Source organism: Rattus norvegicus, chromosome 19, assembly GCF_036323735.1.
Source record: "Rattus norvegicus strain BN/NHsdMcwi chromosome 19, GRCr8, whole genome shotgun sequence".
Taxonomy (NCBI): Eukaryota; Metazoa; Chordata; class Mammalia; order Rodentia; family Muridae; genus Rattus; species Rattus norvegicus.
The window spans coordinates 37,361,486-37,387,110 of NC_086037.1; the positions used below are offsets into that span (position 1 = coordinate 37,361,486).

Consider the following 25,625-nt stretch of genomic DNA (forward strand, 5'->3'; position numbering starts at 1 on the left):
GCTTACTTCTTGGGTCCATTTGCTTGGAATACATTTTTTCATCCTCTCAATCTGAGGCAATTTCTATCCTTGGCAGTCAATTGTTTCTTAAACACAGCAAAGGATATATACTGTTTTGTAATCCAATTTGTTAGTATTTGGTTTTTAATAGGGAATTGAGACCACTAACAATGATAATGCACTATCAATAAGCAGTACTTAATGATTCCCATTATTTTCCTGTGGTAAGGATTTTGCTCCAGCCTCTTTTAATTTGTGGCTCTGAGATTACTTGTTCCTTGTTTATTCTGAGGTGCAGTTGACCTTTTCAGACTGAAGTTTTCCTTCTAATGTGTTCTGTATAACTGGACTGGTAGGTAGATATCGCTTACATTGATTTTATTGTGGAATGTTTTCCTTTCTTTCTCTATTGTGATTGATAGTTTCACAGGATACAGTAGTGTGGTCTAGCACCTGTAGACTTTGATTTGAAGAACATCCATCCAGGTCCTGTTGACTTTCAGGGTCTCCATTGAGAAATCAGGTGTTACTCCAATGAGTCTGCCGTTATATGTTATTTGGTCTTTTCTCTTCAGTTTTCAGGATTCTTTCTTTAATCTGTATGTTCGGTGTTTTTATTATGATGTATCAAGTATCTTTTTGGATCTCTTTATTCAGTGTTCTCCATACTTCTTGTGCCTTCATAGGTGAATACCCTGCTTTGGGTCAGGAATTTTTTTCTATGAGTTTCTTGAAAATATTTTCTTTGCCTTTGATCTGGGTTTCTACTCCTTCCTCTATTCTTATTATTTATATATTTGATCTTTTCTTAGGATCCCAAGTTTCTTAGATGTTTTGGGCCTGGATGTGTTTAGATTTCACATCTTCTTTGACTGAAATATCCATTTCTACCATCTTGTCTTCAACGTCGGAGACTCTCTTGTCCAGATCTTGAACTCCACTGAGGGGACTTATCACCAAAGTTTGCATTTGGCTTACTAAACTTTTCATCCCTGTCTTATTTTCATTATTTCATCCTATTTTTATCATATCTATTTTCATTATTTCATTCAACTGTTTATATTTTCGCAGATATCATTAAGGAATTTCTTTCATAGCCTAAGGTCCATGAAATACTCATAATTGATGTTTTAAAGTTCTTGTCTTATGTAGGTTGATGTCATTATGCAGGTGGAGGCAGACAAGTTAAAACAAGGCCTGTCATTGGACGAGAAGGAAGGGGGGGGCAAGTTTTAGGACAAAGAGAAGCAGAGGAGAAGGGCTAAGGGAATCATAATGGAGACAGAGAAGGATGACCCAGATCCGGGTGGTCTTGAATCTAGGTAGGAAGTTTATATCCTTATCAATTGGTTGTGAGTTTATTATGTGGATGTATTGTGGATTGAGAATTTAAATATAAATCTGATTGATAAATTACAGTTTATTCTTGGTTCTTTTTTTTTTTTTTCGGAGCTGGGGACCAAACCCAGGCGCTTGCGCTTCCTAGGCAAGCGCTCTACCACTGAGCTAAATCCCCAACCCCGATAAATTACAGTTTATTAAGCCATGATTTCGCTGGATTGTTGGGAGTCAGAGCAGAGTCGGTAGCAGGAAGCTGTGATAGGCCAGCCGGTGCTGGACTTCTAGAGCCCTGATTTTACTGAGTAGCTGGAACCAGAGAGTTCATGGCTAGCCGAGACCCGTGGGGGAGATACTAATTAGAGATAAATTATAGTTAATTCCATTTGGCCTCATGGGTGCCAGAACTAACAGTAGAGAGCAGAGTGACACGGTGCCATGCTGGAATAGCCCGCGGACCGCCTGGGTCAGAGAGTACTTGCGGGCAGCATGGAGCCCCTGAGGTAAATTAGCGCTAGTTCCTATGGTGCAATGAGCTGGAGCTAGCGAGAGAGAGACCACTGGACACACACGGGAACTGGTCGCTCGGTTTCCTTTATTTATTACCACAACAGTCTTGTGCTTCAGCCATATTACATTTGTCAGGGCCTGCTGTAGGACAGTTACTGGGTTCTGTGGGAGGCATTGTCTTGGCTCTTAATGTTTACGGTTTTGCCCTAGTGTTTAGGCATCTGGGGTTGGGAAAATTGAGGTGATTCTAGGTGTTGTATCTGGTCTTGTTCTGTTGGGTTGGTTTCTGTTGCCCTCTCTGGATTTAGGAAAGTGTGATCCCTCTGGTTTTCCTAGTGAGCACTTCAGCAGATCAGTAGGTAGCAGAGTGTGGAGAAGGGCTAGGAGAAATGGCTGAGAGGGGATATGGAAAGAGCTAAGAGGATCCTGTCTACACGAAGAGGCAAGGTCCCCAGGGAGTCAGGCGTGTAGTGGGAGAAGTAAGTTAAGAAAAGACAATAACGTGGAGAGATGGGAATAAAGGGGGGAACTGGGACCGTACCGAGAGTTCAAGTCTCCAGTGAATGGAGTTGAGGTGGGAGGAGGGACACCTGCAAGCAAGTTGTTACCAGACTGAAGATGAGAATGGAAAGATTTCAAGAGAGGACGGGAAGATAGTGAGAAATGCCTACTGTGTGCCACCAAAGTAGAAAGTGTTTATAGGTATTAAGGACCGAGACACAAAGGAATGGGGGTGGACATAAAAGGAGACTGAAAGTGTCCACAAGAGGAAGCAAAGCGGGGACCACACCAAGGTTCTCCTGATAAAGATTAAAGATTAAAAAATTAGGGAATCATAAAATCTCTCAGCCAATGAAAACACTTGTCCCCAAGCCTGAGATAACCTGAATTTAATCTGTGGAACTGTGTAAGAAGGAAAGGACAGTGTCCTGCAAGGGGTCCTCTGATCTCCATTCTCCTGCCACTGCAGACACACGCGTGTTCAGACACATACATGTGCATGCACACACAATAACTACATTACTAAAGTTTAAGATGTTAGAAATACCAGTACTCTGATTTAAAAACTATCTAATATACACATATCAAATTATACTATACTCCATTAAATATATAAATTAAGAATATTTTATAGGAATGTATTAAAATGTAAATTAGCGTATACATCTAAAATTACAGAACTAGAATACTAAACTGGGGGCTTGTCAAGTTCTAATCCATTATACTTACTCAAAACTACATTCTGACTTAAGTTTTTTTCATGTCCATTCTAAACTTATCATATAGTCTTGCTATGTATATTTTAAACTATGAGTGTTTTGTTTTTACTTTTATATAATATAAAACAGAAAGAATGTGATTTTGTCAGAGAAAATATATACAGCAGCAAGCTCAAGGTCTGCATAAATCTGTAACAGACCCTCTGCGTATATGAATACATTGTGTACACATACATTATATGTGGCTGTTTTATTAGCTTAGTCTTCTTATGGGGCTCCTGACTGGGAAAACGAGTGAGGCTCTGCCTCTTGCCTGCCTGCACTTGGGGTTCTCTTCCTCCTGTTGGGCTCTCACAGACAACTTCAATATACAAGTTTTTGCTTCATCTTACTATATTTTATTTTGTTATATTTGGTTGCTATCTCTCAGAAGCCTGTTCTTTTCTAAGAGAAAGATCTGGAGGGGATGTTAGGTGAGAAGGGACTGGAAGGAGTAGAGGGAGGGGAAACTATAATTAGGACATATTGTATGAGAAAAGCATCTATTTTTAATAAAAGGATAAAAAGAGAATGTGATTCTGATGAACAATAAGCTTATTAAGATATGCATTAAAATTCAATTATAGGAGTTTCATGGGGCCAAAAATTGAAATAAAAACAGAAGTCTAGACAATGGATATTTTAAGTATGTAGTGCAAGGCATTGTAAATGAAACTGGGCTATTTCTGTACTTCAAATTTGAATAGAAATCAGCCTTTAACTTGTTGGTTGTCCATGCTCCTGTAAGTAACCCTAGAACCAGACCTTGGTAAGTAAAATAAACTCCCTAGTTCATTAAGCTGGAGGCTGCTGGAACTGTTTCTTTGCCTCAGTATTGCTTCTGCCTAGGGTAGTGTATTGTATTATTGTTGTCATTGTTTTATTTATTATGTTGCTCCAAAAAAGGTCAAACAACAGTAAGCCAATGTGAAGCAGACCTGGAGACTGTGAAGAGACATTCTGAGTCTAGATCTTAAGCACAGGGTTATGGGGAAGTTAGGACACTCATGCAAAAAACAAGAAATACTCAAGCGTGAGTGCTGTGTGTTCAGAGACATTTATTTACAGGGTTAAAAACTTCAGCTTTAACTTTTAAACAATGTCAAATTAAGTTGTAAGGAGGGCTTATGGGGGGCATTATTTAGACTTAAGACTGAGAGAAGAGAGCTAGCAACTCGCCACAGACCATTTAGGCCATGAGGAAGCATCATTTATTTGCTTTGACAAGATGCCTTTGGGGAAATCTATATTGTCTCCATGGGCAATTTGGGCTTAATCACTGGTAGATAAGGTTTTTGGCTTTATTAACCAAAAAGGCAGATCACACCCAGGATGAAAGGCCTTGTCTCTTCAAGTTTTCCTTCTCATGCCACTAAAATTTCCCAGTTTATCTTGCCCCAGACCCAGGTCAGGTAAATTGAGACCAGAAATTGTGGTCAATGACAGACTGAGAAACCAACAGAAGCAATGAGAAGTGGCCAGAGAAAGAGCCCGTCCTTCCAACAGTGTAGGGCTGTGCCCAGTGGAGAAGGAGAACGCAGGTGATGACATTCGTCCCAGACTAAGTTTGAAATTAGGAACATGAGGATGCTTCTTTGAAGCATCAAAATCAACACTCCAAATTATAAGACACAGAAGAAATGAAGCTATCAGGAAAGACTTCTCAACAAATATGGATCACAGGCAGACACTTGCTTCTCTAAGTGCAGGCCATGCTGCTATATTCTAAAAAGAACAGCCACCCTTTTGCTAAGAGACAATTGTGCCCCAAGAAACTGGAAGTTCCCAGGGAAACAAGCTTGGAAAGGGAAAAAGCTGAAGCCCTGTGCCAGACAGAGGGGAATTTGTGTCCTAGAAAGACAGTCACATGGTGCTGGCAACTGGTCTCGGGGTCTTGTAGTGACTGGAACCAGCGGTGACAGGCTTAAGTAGACCCACGTGTATGCACACCCCTAGCCATCTACTTACACTTAAACCTCAGTCAGGACCCAGAGCGTGGGGCGGGTGGCATGAGATCTCTTTGCCTCTCTTCCCAATGTGGCCACATTCAATAAATGCTTTCTTGCTTTTCACAATTAATCTGGCTGTCTAACGTTCAGGACAGGTGGCCAAGCCTGGTGTTTTAGAACACCCAGAACAGAAGCTCTGCTCTAATGATTCTGGTAACATCAACAAAGGCTTTGCCTGGGGATTCCTAGTACTGCAGAATCCTGGGTCTCTCCCAAGACCTGCTCAATCATAATCTGTATTTTAAGAATACTCAGTCCTCTACAGGCTTAGTATTTCTACCTTATAAAAAAATCAGGGAAGAACGAAGGAGAGAGAATGTAATCAGGGGCCCAACAGCAAAATTAAAGAGGACTTGTTTTTCTCAGGAAAATGCAGCTGTGAGCCAAGTCTTACAGAAACCGATGCACCTCGGTGCCAGTGTGCTAAGGCTTAAGAGAGCACTGCACGTTCATGCTGAGAGACCAGCCCTGTGGCCTCACCAAACCAACTCTGCACACCGCAGCCTTTTCTGTCCTGTAAGCCTTAAAAGTAACCCCACCAAGGCTCTAAAACCCTAGTCAGTATTCTTCCCTGACTCCCGGAAAGTCTTGCAAAAGTGTCATATTTTAAGGCAGAAAGGGTCTAAGCCCTTTGTCTTATGGAATAAATTCACACGTTACTCAAGAATGTAGAGCCAGTGAAGGGAAACACCAATGCCAACAACAAGATCTCCAGGTTCCTTATGCGTGAGTTTCATGTAGTTTTTTGTAAATTTATGTTTATTATTTTAGACTTTATCGTGAACAAAAACATTACTCTAGCCATCGATATACTCAGAGCATCATGCTAATCAATATTAAACTCTCTAGACAGAATACAAAAACAATTTAAATTAAAGTGAAAAGGCAAAGACTAATATAAAGATAACATTATTGTCAGTTGCTTCAGGGACAAAGAAAAGACATGGCTACTGTGGCCAGAGGTAGCCTGAGGAGTTCACTCCCTCTTCAGCGGCCTTTACTAAGGCAAAGCTGATTGTTCACTATAGGAAAGAATTTCAGGACCAGCCAACAGGAAGCAGGGTTGGAACTAATTAATGATCTTTACATAGATCTTAAGCATGGAAGTTAATTGAAAGAGGAAAAGGTGAGGACACAGTCAAGAGTGGACATGGACTTAAAGGCAGGTTGTTCACACACGATTGTACAGTGATCCACATGGAGTACTGGCAGCCCCCAAATAACATCTCCAAAAGCTAAGAATTCCTTTTTCCTGCTTTTTTTTTTTTAACATTGCTCCAAGAGTATATTTTAACAGTAAAATTTAAAGATTAAAAGGTCATGATGGTGTTGTCAGCCCTGATGGAGAGAGCAGGGTCAAGGTCCATCAGTCTGGGCAGAGGGTGGCACATATGGCTTTAGGAATCTGAGAAGAGTGCTACAGCTAAAAGGTCACAAGTCATTCTGGCTCTAAGTGCACACAGATGGCTTTCAAAATCTGAGATCGCTGCTAAACCTTAAAGGTCATAAGTCACTCTGGCCCTGCGCAAACGTGGAGAGCTCCAGGAGAGAGTCTGTGGGCAGCTTTCCTCTCCGAGGTGTGACTCCATCAACAGAACACTCACGCTGAACTCCAGTGCTCCTTTCTCATCCCATGACCCTTAATTTTCTACCATTTTTATCCAGCCTCATTACTACCAGTCTCATTCTGAAAGTAAATGACATTACTTGAGCAGTTACCATAAGGAAAATATTATTTAATCTTCTTGTAATCCTAACAAGTGGATACCATTATTGCCATTTTAAAGACTGACAGTGATGGTTTTGGGGATTTTTCACAGTCATACTGCCAGCAGGCAGAACAGCTACGACTTACACATTGGAACATGGCTTATTTCTGTTTCCAGGAAAAGATAAACAAAGACGAAGAAAGCCATCATCTCTGTCTTCTGAAAGTGTCCTATGTGTAATTATAAAAATAATAGAATCACAGTGTGAGAAACTCTTTTTTTCTGTTAAAGATGGCTAGCCTTCCAATCATTCATAATTCTCATAAACTTTTCCACCTTACACAATCCTCGCATGTGTGCCTGCTATGCAGTCCTGCGCACTTCTGACACATCACTCTCAGACCCTTCCCCATCATGCCAGTATACATGAATGGCATACAGTGACAGCTGCATCAGATTTAAAACTGAGGGCACTTTCCACCCCAGTGCCTGCCCCTCAGGTTTGAATGAAAGAGCTTCTTACACACACACACACACACACACACACACACACACACACACACACACACAAAACAAACAAACAAAAAAAAAAACAGGCCTGCTAGGTTACTTTTGGTCTGTGCCTGTGTTTCTTTCAACACTGGAAACTTCTTTTCCAACAGCAGTAATATATATATCCTGCTTCCAGGGCAGCACTGCTCTTACCACAGTCATCCTTGGAATAGTAACGAATTTCCTCAGCCAGTTCTGGTCTTTACTATTTCTGCTACCATTTTACTTGAGAAGCCTCACCGTTACTGAGATTTTAGTCCATGTTATTTCCATTTCAGAAAAATTAAGGGACAACACACAGTAAGAGCTGCCTTTCAGAAGTTAAGTATAAAAGGTTTCTAAAGTCAGATCTGAAGAAGTCTAACATGAACACACAGTTCTTTTCCACTTAGCATTTATTTAGCATTGTGACGAAGGCTTTTCCAGAACCAGATTTCACATAATAGCATATTTCAGGATGAGGTAAGATGAAGCTGTCTAGACCACAAGATTTAGGGTGCTAATTTTCCCCACCTCACTGAAGAGTATCATTATACTAAAATGTCATGTCCAAATTCCTTGTTATTTTAGGGGAAGTCTGCCCTATGCCAGACAAGACCTATCAAATAGTTCTGACCACTTTATGAAATGAAAAAGCTACTAGTGACAAGTTTGGATAACCATGTTAATAACTAGTCTAAGGTTTCTTCCACTTTCCCTTTGAGGAAAAAAAAACAGACAGATTGTTTAACATTTTAAGCAAGAGGGAAGAGTCATGACAGCCATACAGTTTGGCCTAGGACACAATGACTTTTATTTTCCATCAATGGAAGGGCATGTGCATGTGTGACATATGTGCTCATGTGGGTTGGTAGGTGAGTTTGAATGAGTGCACATGCGTATGTGCCAGCACCTGTGTGGGAGGCCAGAGATGGATACTGGAGATGTCTCTCTCCATCAACTGCTCTCTGTCTTAGGTTTTCAAACAGGGTTTCGGAATGAACGTGGCCTTCAGGGATTCAGCCAGAATGGCTGGCAGTGAGCTCCAGGGTTCCAGGTGTCTCCTCGTGATCAGCACTGGTATTACAGGGACACAGCACTGACTTCAGCTTTTATGTGGGTACTGGGGATCCACACTTAGGACTGTTTCTTGGTAAATCACGCACTTTATCCACTGAAACACCCCATAATCATTACATATCTTTTTTAAACCTGACCTTGGAAATTTTTGGTCATGACTAGTGGGAAAAATATACTTTTACTTAGGATATATTTTCTTACTCAAACTTAAAAAAACAAACAAACAAAAACCCAACTAAAAGTAAACTCAACAAATAAAAAAGTTAAATGATTATTTATACATTATTGATGCAAAACATGTAATAGATCTGTGCCCTAATCCTGAAGGATTTCACAGCCTAATAAAGAAACCACGTAAGTGGTTGCCTAAAAGCAATGCAATGACAAGACAGCAGGATCGTGTACAAACTGTCATGGCAACAGGTCAAAACTGAAAGCCAGGGTGTAGAGAATGTGCTACAAGAAACACGGGAGAAAAACCACTGGAGCAGAAGGAAGATTATGGTGTGTATTGAACTTTCAGGGAACCTCACAATAAAGGTGCAGAAGCCGGAGGAGAAAGTCTGGAAGGCACTAAGCATCGGGTTACATGTTTACATCTCCCCTTGACTAACGGGGAGCCAGGCTGCTGAATGAGCAACGCTGAAAGAGAAACCGATCGGTAGTAAAGAATGACAAGAAAAACTGAGTCCTGAAAATAAAGGTCCATTTCTGGTCAAAATAATCTTGAACTAAGACAGTGACATCAAAGATGCAAAGAAAAGGAAAAACTTAAATACAAACAAAGAAAAGAAAACAGGGGGTTGTAAATTATGTGAGGCTGGTAGGAACGACATTCATTAACGTGTTACAGTAAACGTGTTACAGTAAACTAAGAACAGGACAGTTGAGGTTTGGTCTCTTGCTATGTGTTGTAATGCTAAAAACTGGCCCCAAGGCCTGGTCCCCCAGGCATGAGAGAATCAGCACTTACCCAAGTGATGCTATGTCACCTTGGCCCCCAAGTTATTCCTGATTGGTGAATAAAGATGCCAACAGCTGGGCAGAAGAGAAGATAGGCAGGGTTTGAGTTCCCCGGCTTGGGATCTGAGATCACAAGGAAGGAGAGAGAGGTGGAGAGGAAAGGCACCATGGGGTGGGCGAGTTATGAAAACATGGCCATGGGGGCTGACCAGTTGGAGTTAACAGCCGCCCGGATGGAGCACAAGTTATACTTCGGGTTGTTGACAGGGATGTAGATTCTAACGCCAATGGCTTACAGGGTAGATCTCTGCCCAGCTCTAGTGCTGACTGAGGCTTATTGTAACAAAGGTTGCCTCTTTGGGAACTGAATGATAAAAGGTGGGGTAGAAACCACCAACTGAGATTAAATAATTAAATAATACTAATTAAATACAGGATGATGTGCTGAAAAATTCTAAGCCTTAAATCGCTTTTTATTCTTTCAAATTATAGTGATTAACCTCACGCTCGGCTATGATTTTTTACAATTCTCTAGCCATCAACACACAACTATAATGGAAGCTGAATGTCTATTAAAAATTAGAATCAAGACAGTAATTAATTGGGCTTCACTGTATATTTGCACGAAAATGAAATTATATAACCAAAGAATAATACCTGAAGAGTTAGAGAAAATTATCAACAAAAAAATTTTTAAATTCCCATAAAAAAGTCCACAAAGCATAGATACTTATCATCACAAGTATTTAAATGAGAAAATAAGTTCAAACTTTAAATATCCCTTTATTAATAATGTTTAGCATGAAACATCTTTGTTATCACTGAACCTCTTAAAAGCAACTTAAAAGAAATAAAAAGTAAAAGCCTTAACATTTAAAAAGTAATGCACTTAAACAAGCTATGTTTAAGAGGGATCAGATTTGAAAAAGCACAAACAATTGGTGATCTCGATCAATACTTAACCAGGATACCAATGAAATTATGTTTAAATAAGACTTTAAAAATTCAAAGGAAGGGTTGGGGATTTGGCTCAGTGGTAGAGCGCTTGCCTAGCAAGCGCAAGGCCCTGGGTTCGGTCCCCAGCTCCGAAAAAAAAAAAAAAATTCAAAGGAAGATATAGTTTAAAGTCCTGGAAGATAAAGCACCAGTGTGCAGATCTGAAAGGAAGTCAGCCCACAGGCATGCATGTATCTCCTATCGTCACTGAGACTTGAGATTCTCAGCAGATTTTCTCTAGATCCTGAGCTGTCTTACAATGCTTGTCCAGATGAAGCCTAACAGAAACTATAGCCCTGAACTGCTAAGTCCAGCAGGGTGCTCCTAGAGTCATAGAGCAACAGTATGCTCACCTGCTCACACGATACTTTTTGTTTAAGAAGGAAGGAAACAGGATTGGAGGTGACTCACCATAAGAGGCTAGGCTCACAGTCAACAAAGCAAGAAGGAAGCAGACGGGAAAGTCACCAACATTAAGACGACAAGACTTGTTATATATTTGTCACGCAAAGGCTAATACTTGAAATATGGCAATATATCTATCCTTAAAATATATCAATAAACATATTAAAACATTTGAAATTAACAAATATATTACATTTAGAAGTATAATTCTTCTCTTAAAAAATATTCTTGTGAATATTTTGCATGTGTGTGCAGACATTAAGTGCCACAGCAAATGTGTGGAGGTCAGAAGCCAGATCCACAGAATCAGGTCTCTCCTTCCACTCTTAAACGGTTCCAAAGATGGAGGGCAGGTCTCTCCTGCGCAGCAAGACCCACTGAGCTACTCTGGAGACTCCTTAACTACTGATGTCATAATTGCCATTTAGTTATTCAGATGAACACAACAGTCACACGACAGAGAAATTAGACTAAAATCACTCTAAATCAGCATTAAAACTTCCGATGTTAATTACAAAAACCAGTAAATTGGCCTAAAAGCTGAAACCCTAATTTTAAAACACCCTGTAGAAGGAAATTAGATCATCAAGCTGGATTCATGCCTTTCGGTGGGCTTATGAGCTACACTACAACCATCAGTGTTCTCGCCTACTAAGACATCTGCGCTTTCAGTTCTGAATGACTGAGTGTCTAAGCAGAAGGCACAGGGCAGATGAAAGCAGGAAAGAGCAGAACATCCTCAGAGGAGGAGTACCCAGGCACGGCTCGGGTAACCCAATGGCTGGCTTAGTTACTGCTCTATTGTTGTGAAGGAACATCAGGACCAAGCCAACTTTTATAAAAGGAAACATTTGATTGGGGCTGGCTTGCAGTTTCAGAGATTTAATTCATTATTATCACACCAAGGAGCAAGGCTGCACGCAGGCACAAACAGTGCTACAGAGTATCTTAGAGTTCTACATCCAGATCAGCAGGTAACAGGGAAGAGAGCACACCCAGGGCACACTTGCTTCAGGGCACACCTCCTAACCCTTCTAATCTTTTTAAACAGAGCCACTCCCTAGTGACTAGGCACACATCTATGGGGGCCATTGTTATACAAAATGCCACAGAGAAAGGTAGAATATCAAATGAGGACCTTAACAAGCCTACAGCACACATCAACCATGGAAGGAGAGACAGTAAGCCCGAGTTTCCCGGGGAGCTTTTTCCCCTCGGATGAGCTTCACATTCCTTTTCCACCACAGGCATTTTCATTCTGTGAGACAAAACCAACTATAACTTCTTGGAAATTGTTTACATTCTTGTTATTCTCAATACACAGTGTTTTTAATCTTGGGCTGTCAATAAGACCTTCTTTTTCCCTACTAAGGAGCCAGGCGCTCGTCAGTTCCCTGGCAAAGGGGTCTTGGGGACGCTTAGAGACAAACATGCTTGTATCTGAGATGGGGAAAGTAGAGGGGCAACAGCATTTGCTGAGCCGGATTCTTAACCAACACAAAGAAACCACGACAATTTATCAATACAATGTACAATCTTTTAGAACCGATGAAACCGATATTATGACTGCCAGAAAAATTGTACTAAAGTTCTTCAATGATTCAACCGCTAGAAGAAAACATAAAGAAATATAATAAGAACAGTAACCACTAGGGAGGAATGTTTTTGATATATACCAAGAAGCTAAAATATTTATGATAAAGGTCAGCCGTCTGGTATAGTGTCTACTCTAACTTGAGTGATAAATCTTTATATAGAATTCAGATAACAGTATGTTTACCTCTGCAACAAGCTCTGTATGCTTAAAAAATTCATTCCTGAGCTAAAACTTGAATTGTTAAAGGCAGACTAGAAGTACTGTGTGAAAAAAAAAAAAAAAAAGAGGCCTACAAATACTGTATAGAGTTACTAATGACAGGAAAATTTTACTAAAAAACGATGGTGCATATTTTTGAATGGTTAAAAATGGGATTATAATATATCAAAATGATGAAAGTTTTAATTATATTCTTAGACATTGTAGTTTTTAGAAGTGACAAGATTTAGTTGCCACAGTAATTCATCTGAAAAAGCACATAAAGACACCCACATTCCTGCAGTCCCTACTTGCCTGCCTTGCGTGCTGGATCTTGTTATTTGTAGAAGTAGGTATTCAGCCTCCAAAGTCTGCCAGACTGCCCACAAACTCTAATGTGGCCTTGAGAAGCATCTAGACCACTCGTAAGGAGCACATTAGCCTCTTAAGTCTCCAAGAAGTAACTAGGTGCCTCCCCTGCCCTCACCCCTATACCCAAAGGACCAGATCAACTGGTCAGTCTTTCCTGAGAAGCTTGACTATAAGATACACAATCTCACACAGCCCTTCCATAATAATAGGATGTAGACTGGGGTCCAGGAGTACAGTGTAGTCTCCAACTGTCCCTCAAATGTCAAGAACACTTGTCATTGCTACTGGCCTGCATCATATTGCTATTGTGGCCTGGCCACTACACAGTCCTCAGAAACTGATAGAAATCCTGCCCCTACTACCACAACAGATGCCTTGCTTACCTGGTCCTTCTCAGTATCTGACATGACGTGTTTGAAACTGATGAATATGCACTGAAAGACTCCAAGGAATCCCCTTCACCCAAAAGCGCTACATCTTAGCAAGCAGGGCAATCCCACAAACCTATGCAGTGGAGACCAACAAAGCAAACATCTAGAGGCATTGCCAACTTGGATTATAGCTGAAGAGTCCACATACACAACTAGGATCTAAACCTAATGTAACTGATACCTAAGATACTCTATTGAATCCTAAGGGATTTCAAAGAGAAATGTCTCTTTCACTGTTTAAGTCACTCGTAAAATTGCAAGGAGGCCCTGGGAGGCCACTGCAAAACCCCACGAATGGGAAACCAGAGTTGCCATGAGGGCCCTTGACTGTTGCGATCAGAAAGTCAGAAAGTCAGAAAAATGTGGGTATATGCAGAGAGGTCTGGTTGAAGACTCACCAGCAGGAAACGGGAACTGACCCAGCATGATTAACAACTGCATAAGCTTTTACCTTCCTAGCCAGTCAATCTGTGCTTTTCCTGTAATCCCACTGCAGCATCTATACACGGGGAGGACATATAATAAACCCTTTGAACATCTTTAGTAGTTTCTTGCTTCCCCCACCAGATTATAAATCCGTGTGGCTAGTTTCTTTCAACACAATACAAGACAGTCACCTATGGAGCAGGAACGTCAGTTGAGAATATGCTTCCTGATTCTTTTTTTTTTTTTTTTTTTTTTTTGGTTCTTTTTTTCGGAGCTGGGGACCGAACCCAGGGCCTTGCGCTTCCTAGGTAAGCGCTCTACCACTGAGCTAAATCCCCAGCCCCTTCCTGATTCTTATTGGTCAGTTTGTCAGGTACTTTCTCAATAATGATTGGTGTAGGAGGCCCAGCCCATGGTGGTTTGGTGACACTCTTGGGCAGGTGATCCTGGGTACTATAAGAAAGCAGGTGGAGCAAGCCACGGGAAGCAAACCAGTAAGCACCATTCTTCTGTGACTTCTGCTTCAGTTCCTGTGTCCAGACTTCTGCCCTGCTTGAGTTCCTGTCCTGACTTCTCGCAATGACATATACTATGAAATAAACCCTTTGCTCCCCACATTGTATTCACCACTCATGACAGAAGGAGGAGGGAAACTAAAATACTGTCTAAGACATTTTGAGCTGTCCTAGTCTCACTCCTCAGGAGAGAAAAGAAGAAAAATGTTTCTCAGAAACTTTTGGACACATAACTTGAAACCTGGCAAAATTGAATCTAAGGTCAAATGTCAAGGTAATAACTCCAGCCCCTACCTCTGGACATACTTCATTTCCTGTGACTTTCTCAGGATAAACCCCTACCCACGTCTTTCTCTCTGCAACATTCCTGTGAGGAGCCCACACCTACAATTGAGTTGTGAATCTTTGTGACCCTCCCTAGAAAAGCCCACCCCCACATCCAGCTATGTCTTAGTTTCTGCCTCTGCACCAGCCACACCCCAAAGCCCATGCCCACTCCCTTGGGTGTGTCTTCTTGCTTTCCTTGATCCAACCACCCCTCCTCCTCACTGCCATGCTTAAACTCTATATTAAATTACCTTTAATAAAATCTTCAGCTATCGCTTTAAACTGCCAAGGCCTGAAGTTCTTTCCTTTATCAATGCCATGAATTTAGTCTGACTTGCTCTAAGTCCCTAAGTTTCTGAGGTTGACAGCATGGAACTGTGATTATGTCCCCAAGCCAGGACTGTAAGACATCCCCAGAGGGAAGCTTCGGGAATGGACAGGAGCCTGCCCAGGAGAGGGGCTATGAGTGTTATATCCAAAACAACAGGAGGGTGAGGCTACCAAACCACTCAGAGGACAGAAGACTCCAACACAAAACACAGCTATTAGACACGAGGCCGCAGGACTCGGGTGATTCCCTCACTGGGGTACGCTTCACTCAGATTATTGATATAAACACATAACAAAGAATTCTATTGCACAGACAATGTCCACGGAAACAGAATAACGCAAAGCACACACTTTCCAGCACATGTAGGTTCCAAATGAGCATGTTATAGACAAAAATTAACTGAGATATCATTTTAACAAACAAAATGCCATGCACTTCTTTATAACCCAGTAGATTTTGGTGAAATAATTCTAACAGAATGCAAATATTCAAAGTATTAGTGACGGAATTAGTCTGTAAAATGGGTAGTACTTAAGTTCGGTATTTTTTTACTTTGCTTCTTGAAGCATTTGATTTAATAAGAGTTTCTGGTCTGCTATCTTCAAATACTTTGAGTGATGTTAAAGTATAACGCTACTTCCTTTAGCATTCTATGTGCCCTGAAATAATGAGTAAATATAGCCATTAAAAATTTCACCCTTTAGTAGGAAAGCCAAGATAAACAACAGGAACTATTGCTTAAAAATTAAGACAAACCAAAAAACCCAACAACCAACGGACTAAAGAGCAGGCATCAGCGAGATGGCTCAGAGGATGAAGGCACTTGTGTACATGCCTGTCAGCCTGTGCTCATTCCAGAAACCCACAGGAAGGAGAAAGGAGAAAGCAGACTCCACGTACTTGCTGTGACCTCCATAGGAACATGGGGGCAAGCCCAACCCCGCATCCAACACATCACACACACACACACACACACACACACACACACACACACACCCTGGGCTGAAGAGGGTGGTTCAATAGTTAGTGCCTACTGCTCTTGCAGATAACCCAAATTTGGTTCCTAATTCCCACACGCAAGGACTCGAACTGCCCGTACGTCCAGCGCTAGCCTAATAGAACACCTATGGCTGGCCAGCAGGTTACATACGTGGAGAGGAGGGGCACATAGTTAAAAATAATAAAAATAAATGTATAAAAACATTGACACAGACAGACAGTCCTTCCACTCCCACCAAATGCTATCCATCTCTGAGCTGGAAGCCAGCTCCAGACAAACCACCATGCATGGTCCAGGCTAGGGAAGACCTAGACAAGAAGGCCTACACCCTGACTGCCTATGACCTCTGCTCTCCCCTGGGGTCCGCTCTAGAAAGCCACCACAATGAGAGCTGGCTGAGCACAGAGCAGGTAAGGTAGTCCCTATACTTGTGACACCCCCACCTTATGGCCCCAGGAGCCTGTTGAATTATCAACTGTGGCGCAGGCAACATTTTCCACTGACCTCTGTGACCTCTCATGTGCCCCACAGTCCCTTCCTACCCAACCACTGCACGTGGCCTTTTGGATGCTGTAAACCATTCCCTCGACTCTAACTGGTTCTTCCATCTCGACAGCCTTTTCAGCTGCTGCTGTATAAGCAGTCCAGGCGACACCCATGAGGCAGCCTTCCTACCAGGTCCTGCCTCCCTGCCCCCCCTTCAGCCTCCTCCCATTTGTAGGCTCTGACTCAGTGGGCTAAATACAAAAGCAAATGACACAACCATGTTACACCAGAGGCAAATCTCATCAGAAAAACAAAAGCAATACACATGTGCGTTCACACACACATACACACTAGACAGTATGCTTCTCACAAAAAGTACCAATATCATAGTAATGGTCCCCAAAGAGGACAAGTAAAACAAAAGCAAACACTGAGAGTTCAAAAGAACAAGTGTAAGCAGTCCAAAGAATTTAAAGAGGTTACTATCATCTGAACAAATTAAGAGAGAATAAGAGAAAACTGATTGAAGTCCAAGAAAATACAAATAGGTAAAATGAAATAAGAAAGACAATTAAGGAGGTGAAAACTGAATTCAGCAGATAACAGAACTGCTGAAGAAAACAGGAAGTAAAATGAAAAATTTCAAACTGTCAAAATGTTCAGTGGAAACCATTACTGACAGAATGAACCAAGACAGAAGACAAGGACTACAGGATGAGGAAGAAGGCTCGGTGTTTCACTCATGGGAAATGATCAAAGCTGTTAAATGTATAAGTGGGGGAGAATGCTTTGGGAAACCATAAAACAACTGACTCTACAAATGTGGACACAGAAGGAGAAATTGAAAGGCAAAGACATAGAAAATATTTTCAATCAAATCAAAAAGGAGTGCTTCCTAACTTTTGAAAAAGAGATGATGCCTTACAAAGACAAGAGGCTCACAGAGAAATAACAGGTAGGAACATAAAAGAGATTCCCTTTGACATACAATAGTTAAGATGCCAAAAACACAAAATGAAGAAAGGATACTGAAAGCTACAAGACAGGAGAGCCGAGAGACATGAAAAGGCAAGCCTACTAGAGGACAGCTGATTTGTTAGAACCTGGGCCTAGAAAGGTATACTCCAAGTTCTGAAAGACCACACCTGCCAACCTAGAACGTTATACTCAGCAAGGCTATCGTTTATGAGTGAAATAGCAATAAAACCTTTCCATGATAAAAGCAAACTGAAAGGATGCATGACCACTAAGGCAGCTCTGCAGAGTGGAAAGTAGAAGGTATAAGGAGACAGGAGAAGAATAAACGCCCCCAGAGACCACAAGGACAAATAAATATCAAAGCAGATAAACAGAGGCCTAGGGAAAAACAACAAAAACATAAGCATGACAGGAACACACATCTTTCAAAAACAACTGAATATTAACAGTGGTCTCAATTCCTCCCTGAGAAGACACAGACTAACACACTGGATTAAGAGACAAGATCCACCATTTTTATGGATCTAAGAAAACATCTTACTTGCAATGATAGAGACTGCCTCCGGGTAAAATGACAGAAAAAAGGTATTCTATGCAAGTGAAATTCAAGATACAAAGTAAGCCTTCACAAATATAGGAAAAGTGAATAACATCCTATTTAACATGATCACAAGGAATTAAGTTAATAATCCAAAGCTAGGGAAAATGTACAAAGTCTACAAACACAGAGGTAGTAAGCCACACAGTACTGAATGCTAAATCAGTCACTGAAGAAATATAAGTACAGTTCTAATACCTACATCAAAACATGAGAGTTCTCAATTAAATAACTTAATGATGCACTGTAGGGCCTTAGTGGGAAAACTAGGAACAAGTCAAACCCAAAAGCAGTAGACAGGAAGTGGTGGTGTAATCCTCTAACCCCACCAGCTGAAGGGTAGAGGCAGGCAGATCTTTGTGAATTCAAGGTCAGTATGGTCTACATGGTGTGCTGTAGGACAGCCAGGAATACACAGTAAGACCCTTGCTGGAGGACAGGGCAGGGATCAATGAAAAGCTGACTCTTTCAAAAGATGACAAGACTGACAAACCCTTGCTTAACAGGAAGACAGAAAACAATCCAAATTAAGAAAATTATAGAAACATGGAGACATCACAACAAACGACAATGAAACTCATAAAACCATAAGGAAATGCCTTAAATCTCTATATTCCAAGAAATCTAAAGAAATGAATAAATTTCTGTATACACACAAATCACTAAAATTAGACCCAATAAATTGAAATAAATAATGTAAACACATCTATAGCCAATGAGTTTAAAGCAATAAGGTAGCTCCCGAAGGGAAGGGGGGAACAAAACAGAATCTGATTAATTCACTGCAGAGTTCGCTCAGACTTTCAAAGAAAACCAATACTATTCAAACTATTTCACAAAATAAAAAAGGTAAGAATGCCTCCAAACTCTTTCTAGGAAGTCACTAATACCCTGATATCAAGCCAGAATATTACAAACCAATCTCCCAGATGAACAAAGATGCAAAGAGGCAATCGAAGCCCTAGAAGTCCCCTCAACTAAAGCTACCTGATTTTTCACTAAAAGCCAAAAATCTACATTAGACAAAAGACTGCGTCTTGAACAAATGATGGTTAGGAAACCTGGACATTACCATGTAGATCAAAGAAGCTAGATTCCTATATCTCACCCAGCACAAAACTAGATTCCCAATCTATTAAAGACTTCAACAGAAGACCCAATATCACAGAACTGCTAGACAAAAAAAGCACCAAGTCCATTGCAACATATGGATAGGAGTTTCCAGAATAAAAGAGGAAATAATACCAACAGTGGTCCAATAGGCTCTCATCAAATTAAAAGGCTTTCTGTACAACCAAAGAAACAGTTACGTGAAGAAAATACTAACTAGAATGTACAAAAACTTAAAACACTAAACTCAAAAAAAAAATTAAAACATAGGCTAAGGAACTAAAACAAGAATAGAGCTCTTAAAAGAAGAATTACAAATGACTAAGAAACACTTTAAGGAGGCATCAACAACCTTGGAAATCAGAGAGATGTGGACTAAAACCACTCTGAGATTCCATTACACCCCAGTTAGAACGAACATCATCAAGATTACAAATGACAAAAAAAAAGGGGGGGGGGAACTGTTATAAATTACTAATGGGGGTGTAAACTAATAAAAGCACTTTGGAAATAGGGCTTAAGGACTGTCGAAAACCTAAGAATAAGCATACCATCTGGGCGAGTACCCGGAGGAATTTATACCATATTACAGACATTTGCATATTCATGTATACTACAGCTCAATTTACAATACCTAGCAAATGAACAAAAATCATTTAAAAATCAACCAGTCAGGTCCATTTGACACTTGCAGTTCCCAAGCACTAAGGACAGCTTCTGGTCAAATATCTTGCCACTGTTAGGACTGGGCCTCCACCCTTTGCTTTCCTTGGGTACCGCAAGACATATCCAAAACACAATGGAAACAAGCTAACAGTAACTGAAATGGTGCACACAGTTGAGTCCACCAAAGGGGAAATAAAACAAACCAAAAATACCATATAATAGTGACATTACTCTTGGAAAACAACAAATATAAAATTATCAGTTGACCCTTTGGGGGTCTTATACACTTACCAGACCTTAACAAAGCAGGTGAAGAGAAGGATGCATCAGGTGAGTTGGCCATTTCAAACTGGTGATTCTTATCAAAAGCCTTGCAGGCTAAGCTACACCAATTTTAGAACTGTTTAGTGAAGGTTAGAAGCAATCAGCATTAGATTAATGTTTGAGCAGTTATTAGCATGATGCAATGTGCAAAAGACAATTAAAGACCATTATATCATTTTAGCTTGTCTTTTATGACTCGAGAATTTGATTTCCTTTATTTGGCAAATTAAGTTTGCATACATGAATAGACAGAAACATAACATCCACTTACTAAGAAACATTTAATTAATAGCATCCTTTATTGTTCGGTAAAGTTGTTATGCTACTATGTAACAATGCTTAGAAACCCAAAGAGCAGTCTGTCCCAGAAGCAGATTAATTCATGTTTCAAACAAGACTGTTTCTATATTCTTCTAAAAGTTGTAAACAGAATCCAATTAATTCTCTGTGACAAGCAGGAAGTTAATGATATGGCTCAAGGTTTACCATCTGTATTTTTCAGAGTCAAAAAAACTAGAAACTGCAAGCATAACTACTAATTTTAAAGATTTGCCTCAACTACTATCCTTTTGGTTTTTTTTTTTTTAATCTATCTAAATTTTACTCTTATCATGTAACCATACGGCAACATTTGGATAGTATCTTGGAACCACTGCGGCTGACACTGCATTCAAAAATAGTAAAATAAGACAGAATTTACCCTATTAAGAAATGTAAGGTTTTCAAAGCCTGCTGCTGTAACATGTATTTGAGGAAAACAAAGACTTGAAGGGAAAAACAGACTCTATAGGATTACTAAAAGAACTGCATTGCATGGGGTTGGGGATTTAGCTCAGTGGTAGAGCGCTTGCCTAGGAAGCGCAAGGCCCTGGGTTCGGTCCCCAGCTCCGGAAAAAAAAAAAGAACCAAAAAAAAAAAAAAAAAAAAAAAAGAACTGCATTGCAAAAATACATGCTGGGGGGTGGGGGGTTGTTTAAGTCCCTGGCAGAACCTACTTATTCTCTTTGCCCAGAACAACCTAATAACACTTTCTATAGTCCCACAGAAACATAGTAACCAACTCAATATTTCTATACGACAAAAAAAAAAAAAAAAATACAAGCAACAAATAACTCCAAAACTGTTTCAAAAAAATTGTACTGACTCTAAACTTGAGTCAACTGCTTTTTGAAAATTTCTCTTACTTTTCATGTGATTGTTCCACTACAACCCTAAGTATTAAGTAAATAAACACACACACAAAAATTAAGATTTAGAGCGGAATGAAAATGGTAATACTTTAACAAATACAGTACTTCCTACGATCCTTCCTCAATCTTTGACAAGAGAAAGGTCTTGTTAGAAGATTTCTCATTCCACCACCTCTTGTGTTTAAGGACAAACTTTTTGCTCAAGATTATGTCCAGTTTCAAAAGTGGCCGTTTCAATGCTGGCTATCCGGGGAGTAGTTAACCAGGAGTACTAACTTTTAAAACGCCAGTGTGACTTTGCAATTTGAACAAGTCAGTTCAGGACACTCGGACTGTTGGCATCTCTGACCTCCGTGGTTGGGAACCACAACTGGGAACTAGAGGTGCTGGGACCACTTGGCTGGAGAAGAGGCCAATTTCCTTCTGAACAGTAACTGTGCACTAACTTAACTTGTGGCATAAACAGTCTTCCTCAATTTCTCACACAGAACTAGCTGCAGCTAAAAATTACTGAGGAAAAGTGAAGGGAACATATAAAACATGAGTAGTCGCCAGCTCCTCAGGACCTCGCTAAAAATAAAGGTCTACGTTTTTCAGAGTAAGACAGTTCAGGTTCCAAAGAACTTGTCACTAGATGACTTACTGGGGTAAGTTTATGGAGAAGTCAGCTTGCCACTAACTTTGGAGAGAAAATAACTTAGGAGAGAAACACAGAAGTCTTCTAAACAAGGGAAGTGCAGGGGGTGGGGAACGGGGACCAAGAGGGACAAGACCAGGGCAGCAAGGGACACCTGCTTTATGAAGACAACTTAAGGACACAAGTTGATCCCCAGGATAGATCCCACCTGCCTCCCTCCAGGGGACTTGCAGAAGAGCACCACCCCCTGTACCCAGCAGGAGGAAAGTTGTTGTCACAGGCAGTCAAACCTGAGCGCTTGGCCCGGGCTCGTCGTTCCAAGAGCTTCCAGCTTACTTCAGACATGAGTCCCTCTTCCCCCGCCATTGCACAGTGCCCACCACCCCGGCTGCCAGTCAGCACGGCCGGCCCGGCCCCGCCCCCTCGCGCGACACTGTCGGGAGGCAAGCCAGCCGGAAGTGAGCTCTCTCAGGCAGACGTCGCCCTAACTCCTTGGTCTCTGGGTCGTCGGAGAAACAGCCCCAGGGCAGCGTGAGAATACAACGAGGGGCTGCCCGTAAGCTCGCACCCCGAGTCTTTTCTCGGTCGGCCGGTTGCACGGTGCTTTGCGGCTGCCGTCAAGCGCGGCGGAGGCCGGCCGGGCCGAAGGCGCCATGGCGGCAGGCCTGCTGCCTAGCGCCAGGGCGGTGCTGGCGCTGCTGTTCTTGGGACTCGCGCTGCTGAGCGTTGGGCCTGCTCCGGCACAGGCTCTACACAATGTCACGGCCGAGCTCTTTGGGGGTGAGGCCTGGGGCACCCTGGCGGCCTTCGGTGACCTCAACTCCGACAAACAGACGGACCTCTTCGTGCTGCGGGAAAGTCAGTGCTTGCCGCCCCTCCTTTCTGTTTGCCCCTCCCGGTGTCCCCACGCCCCCTTCTTCCTGTTACCCTCCCTCTAGCATTTCCCACTCTTCTGGCTTTCCCTTTATCTTCAGTACCATGACAGCGTTCCCCTGTGTTTAATCAACCCTGGGTCTTGACCCAGTAACCCCGCGGTTTGACCATCAGCCCAACTCTTAAAAACACATCAACTTCTCTTCTAGAAACCTCTATAAACACCTGCCTGCCAAAATTCTTCCAGATTCCTAAGAACCTTGGTTTCTGGCATCTGTGTTTGCTTTCCCGTCTTTCTTCCAATGTTCCGGCCCCTTGATCAGGAACGATGCAACTTGACAGTTTCTTATGAGAGATGCACTGCCTCTCTCCCATTTACTCAACTCCTCTGCCCTTCCTTTTCTCAGTCTTTAAAGGTACTGTGCCCTCCTAAGGCCCCAAATTCTCCACAACTCACACAAGCACCTGTTGTTAACGACTGATAAATGCAATGCCTCCTTGCCCATACATTCTCGAACTACTGACCTCTCCAGTGTGAGGTGTCTGGACTTTAGTGTACATCTGGCCCTTCCTCATTGCTCCTGTCGTCCCCATCATTTTATCACTGCAGTCTTGCACATCTCTTTTTGACGACTTGCCATTGAAGTTCATTAACCACGTTAAACCTTTTTTTTTAAAAAAAAAAAAATCTGATGCTGACAAAGTCTTCAGTAGGTGTCTATGGACCAAGGCCATGAGCTGAGTGACAACATCCTGACGAGGTCTTCTGAGGGCCCTGTCTGGTTCCTGGGAACCCCTCTAAAGACCTGTATGGTTTTCCCTCTGTTTGAATGAATACCCTTATTGCAAGACTACTCTAAGCCTATAGCTAATTATCCAAACTGGATACAGAGACTCTCCTTAACTTTGAAGATATCCTGTGTTTGGTTAAGCATTTTTGAAAATCTGTCCCAGTGAGCATTAGTTGAATTCCACGGACCCATCCACGTGGAAAACAGAGCTACAGCAAGCAAAGGGGGAAAGTTTGGAGGGCTCTGCTTCTGCTTATCTGTTGAATTATATCCTTGTCACTTGTGAGTAGACATTGTAGTAGGAATTCCTGCATCATTGGTGTGACGATCTGTATAATGAAATATATAGCTTCATATATGGGAGACCTGATTGGTTGTGGAGAACACAAGACTTAAAAGTAGCACAGTATAAATAAGGGAGTGTGTGTGTGTGTGTGTGTGTACGTGTGTCTTCTGTATTGCTGCAGATCAAACCTGGGTTTTGTACTCACAATAGAATAGTATAGTTTAGAGTGTATTCATTATATGGATGGTTGTTTTAAATTATGCTCTCTGCCCCTTAATGGAATCCCATGGGGTTACACTGCCTCGTACAAGTGTGCTTTCCCATACTTTTCTTTTCCCATGTTCCATTTGATTTGGATGAGTGTTCTTGGCAATGCTGTCTGACTAAATTCAAATAAAAACTTTCTTATAGAAACAGTACCTAGGAAGTTTTTAAGCACTGACTATTTTTTTTAAAATCATTTATTTGTTTCTTTTAGGAAATGACTTAATCGTCTTTTTGGCAGATCAGAGTGCACCCTATTTTAAACCCAAGGTAAAGGTGTCCTTGAAGTAAGTATAATATCCTTATTATGTTATGAATGTGCAGTAGCATGGGTTGTATTTGAAGTCAGTCATGTTCAGCTGTGGTTTGTGACACAAAATTCCTAGTTCTGAGGTCTGAGTAATAAACAATTTTTTAAGCCTAAATAAATTAGTTAAACATGGTGAGGATTGGTAAGATGGCACTTACCTCCACGTGTGATCACTAAGCTGGACTCCCAGAAATCTCATGGTGGAAGAAGAAAACTGACTCCAATAAACTGTCCTCTTACCTCCATTTATACACAATGGCGTCATCAGCATGTACTCGCATACATACACATACACACACACACAATACTAACATACAAATAAATAAAATATAATTTTATAAAGGGAAACATTGAAAATGAAATTTAAAAATACCCCCCTTACAAACATAAATTTTGGTGGTCCAGGTCTGTTCTATGTGAACACCCTACAGCCCCTTGCAATCTTATATGCTCTCTTGAATATGCTACGTCTCGTCCTGACTGTTCCTGTGGAAGCAGATCACTCATAGAAATCTCATCGTCTTGAAGGTGTTTTACATGTGAAGGATAGGTCAATGGCCTCTGTCCTCTTTGTTTTCTCTTTGGATCAAATGATGAGTTTTAAATACTGATCTTGACAGAATTGAAATCAAGCTGCTTTATTTAGGCTTTCACTGCTGTGAAGAGACACTGTGACCATGGCCTCTCTTATAAAGGACACACGTAGTTGTGGCTGGCTTACAGTTTTGAAGTTAAGTCCATTATCATCATAGCTGGGAGCATGGCAGCATGCAGGCAGACATGGTGCTGGAGGAGCTGAGAGTTCTACATCTTGATCCCCAGGCATCAGAAGGAATATGTGAGCCACACTGGACATAGCTTTTGCATCAGAGACCTCAAAGCCTGGCCTCACAATGACACACTTCCTCCAACAAGGCCATACCTCCTAATAGTGCCTCTCCCTGTGGGCCAAGCATTCAAACACATGAGTTTATGGGGGGCCATATCTATTTAAACCACTACACAAGCTTTTCAGATTAATTTTTAAAATGTTATTTAAATAGTAGTTCTTATTGTTTTCTTTTTTATGATTGGCAATACATGAAACATTGACCCTAATGATATAAACTATTTTT

The 25,625-nt window shown here is 41.2% G+C and overlaps 2 protein-coding genes across 9 annotated transcripts in view; one reads left to right on the forward strand and one right to left on the reverse strand.

Annotated features, from left to right (window-relative positions):
* Nucleotides 1-22,494, reverse strand: part of Phkb (phosphorylase kinase regulatory subunit beta) — a 204,043-nt gene extending 181,549 nt beyond the window's left edge. For 2 of the 8 annotated variants that reach the window (NM_001414933.1, NM_001414932.1), the window contains exon 1: nt 22,277-22,392. In NM_001414933.1, the coding sequence (NP_001401862.1) occupies nt 22,277-22,352 (76 nt within the window). In that variant the 5' untranslated portion in view covers nt 22,353-22,392. Of the gene's footprint in view, nt 1-20,126; nt 20,236-22,276 lie in introns of all 8 variants that reach the window. The other 6 variants (NM_001414934.1, XM_063278110.1, XR_010060011.1 and 3 more) reach the window with 6 other exon arrangements.
* A 2-nt stretch (nt 22,495-22,496) lies between these two features.
* Nucleotides 22,497-25,625, forward strand: part of Itfg1 (integrin alpha FG-GAP repeat containing 1) — a 120,542-nt gene continuing 117,413 nt past the window's right edge. The window contains exons 1-2 of the mRNA NM_133557.2: nt 22,497-22,844; nt 24,415-24,487. Of these exons, the coding sequence (NP_598241.2) occupies nt 22,640-22,844; nt 24,415-24,487 (278 nt within the window). The 5' untranslated portion in view covers nt 22,497-22,639. The remainder of the gene's footprint in view (nt 22,845-24,414; nt 24,488-25,625) is intronic.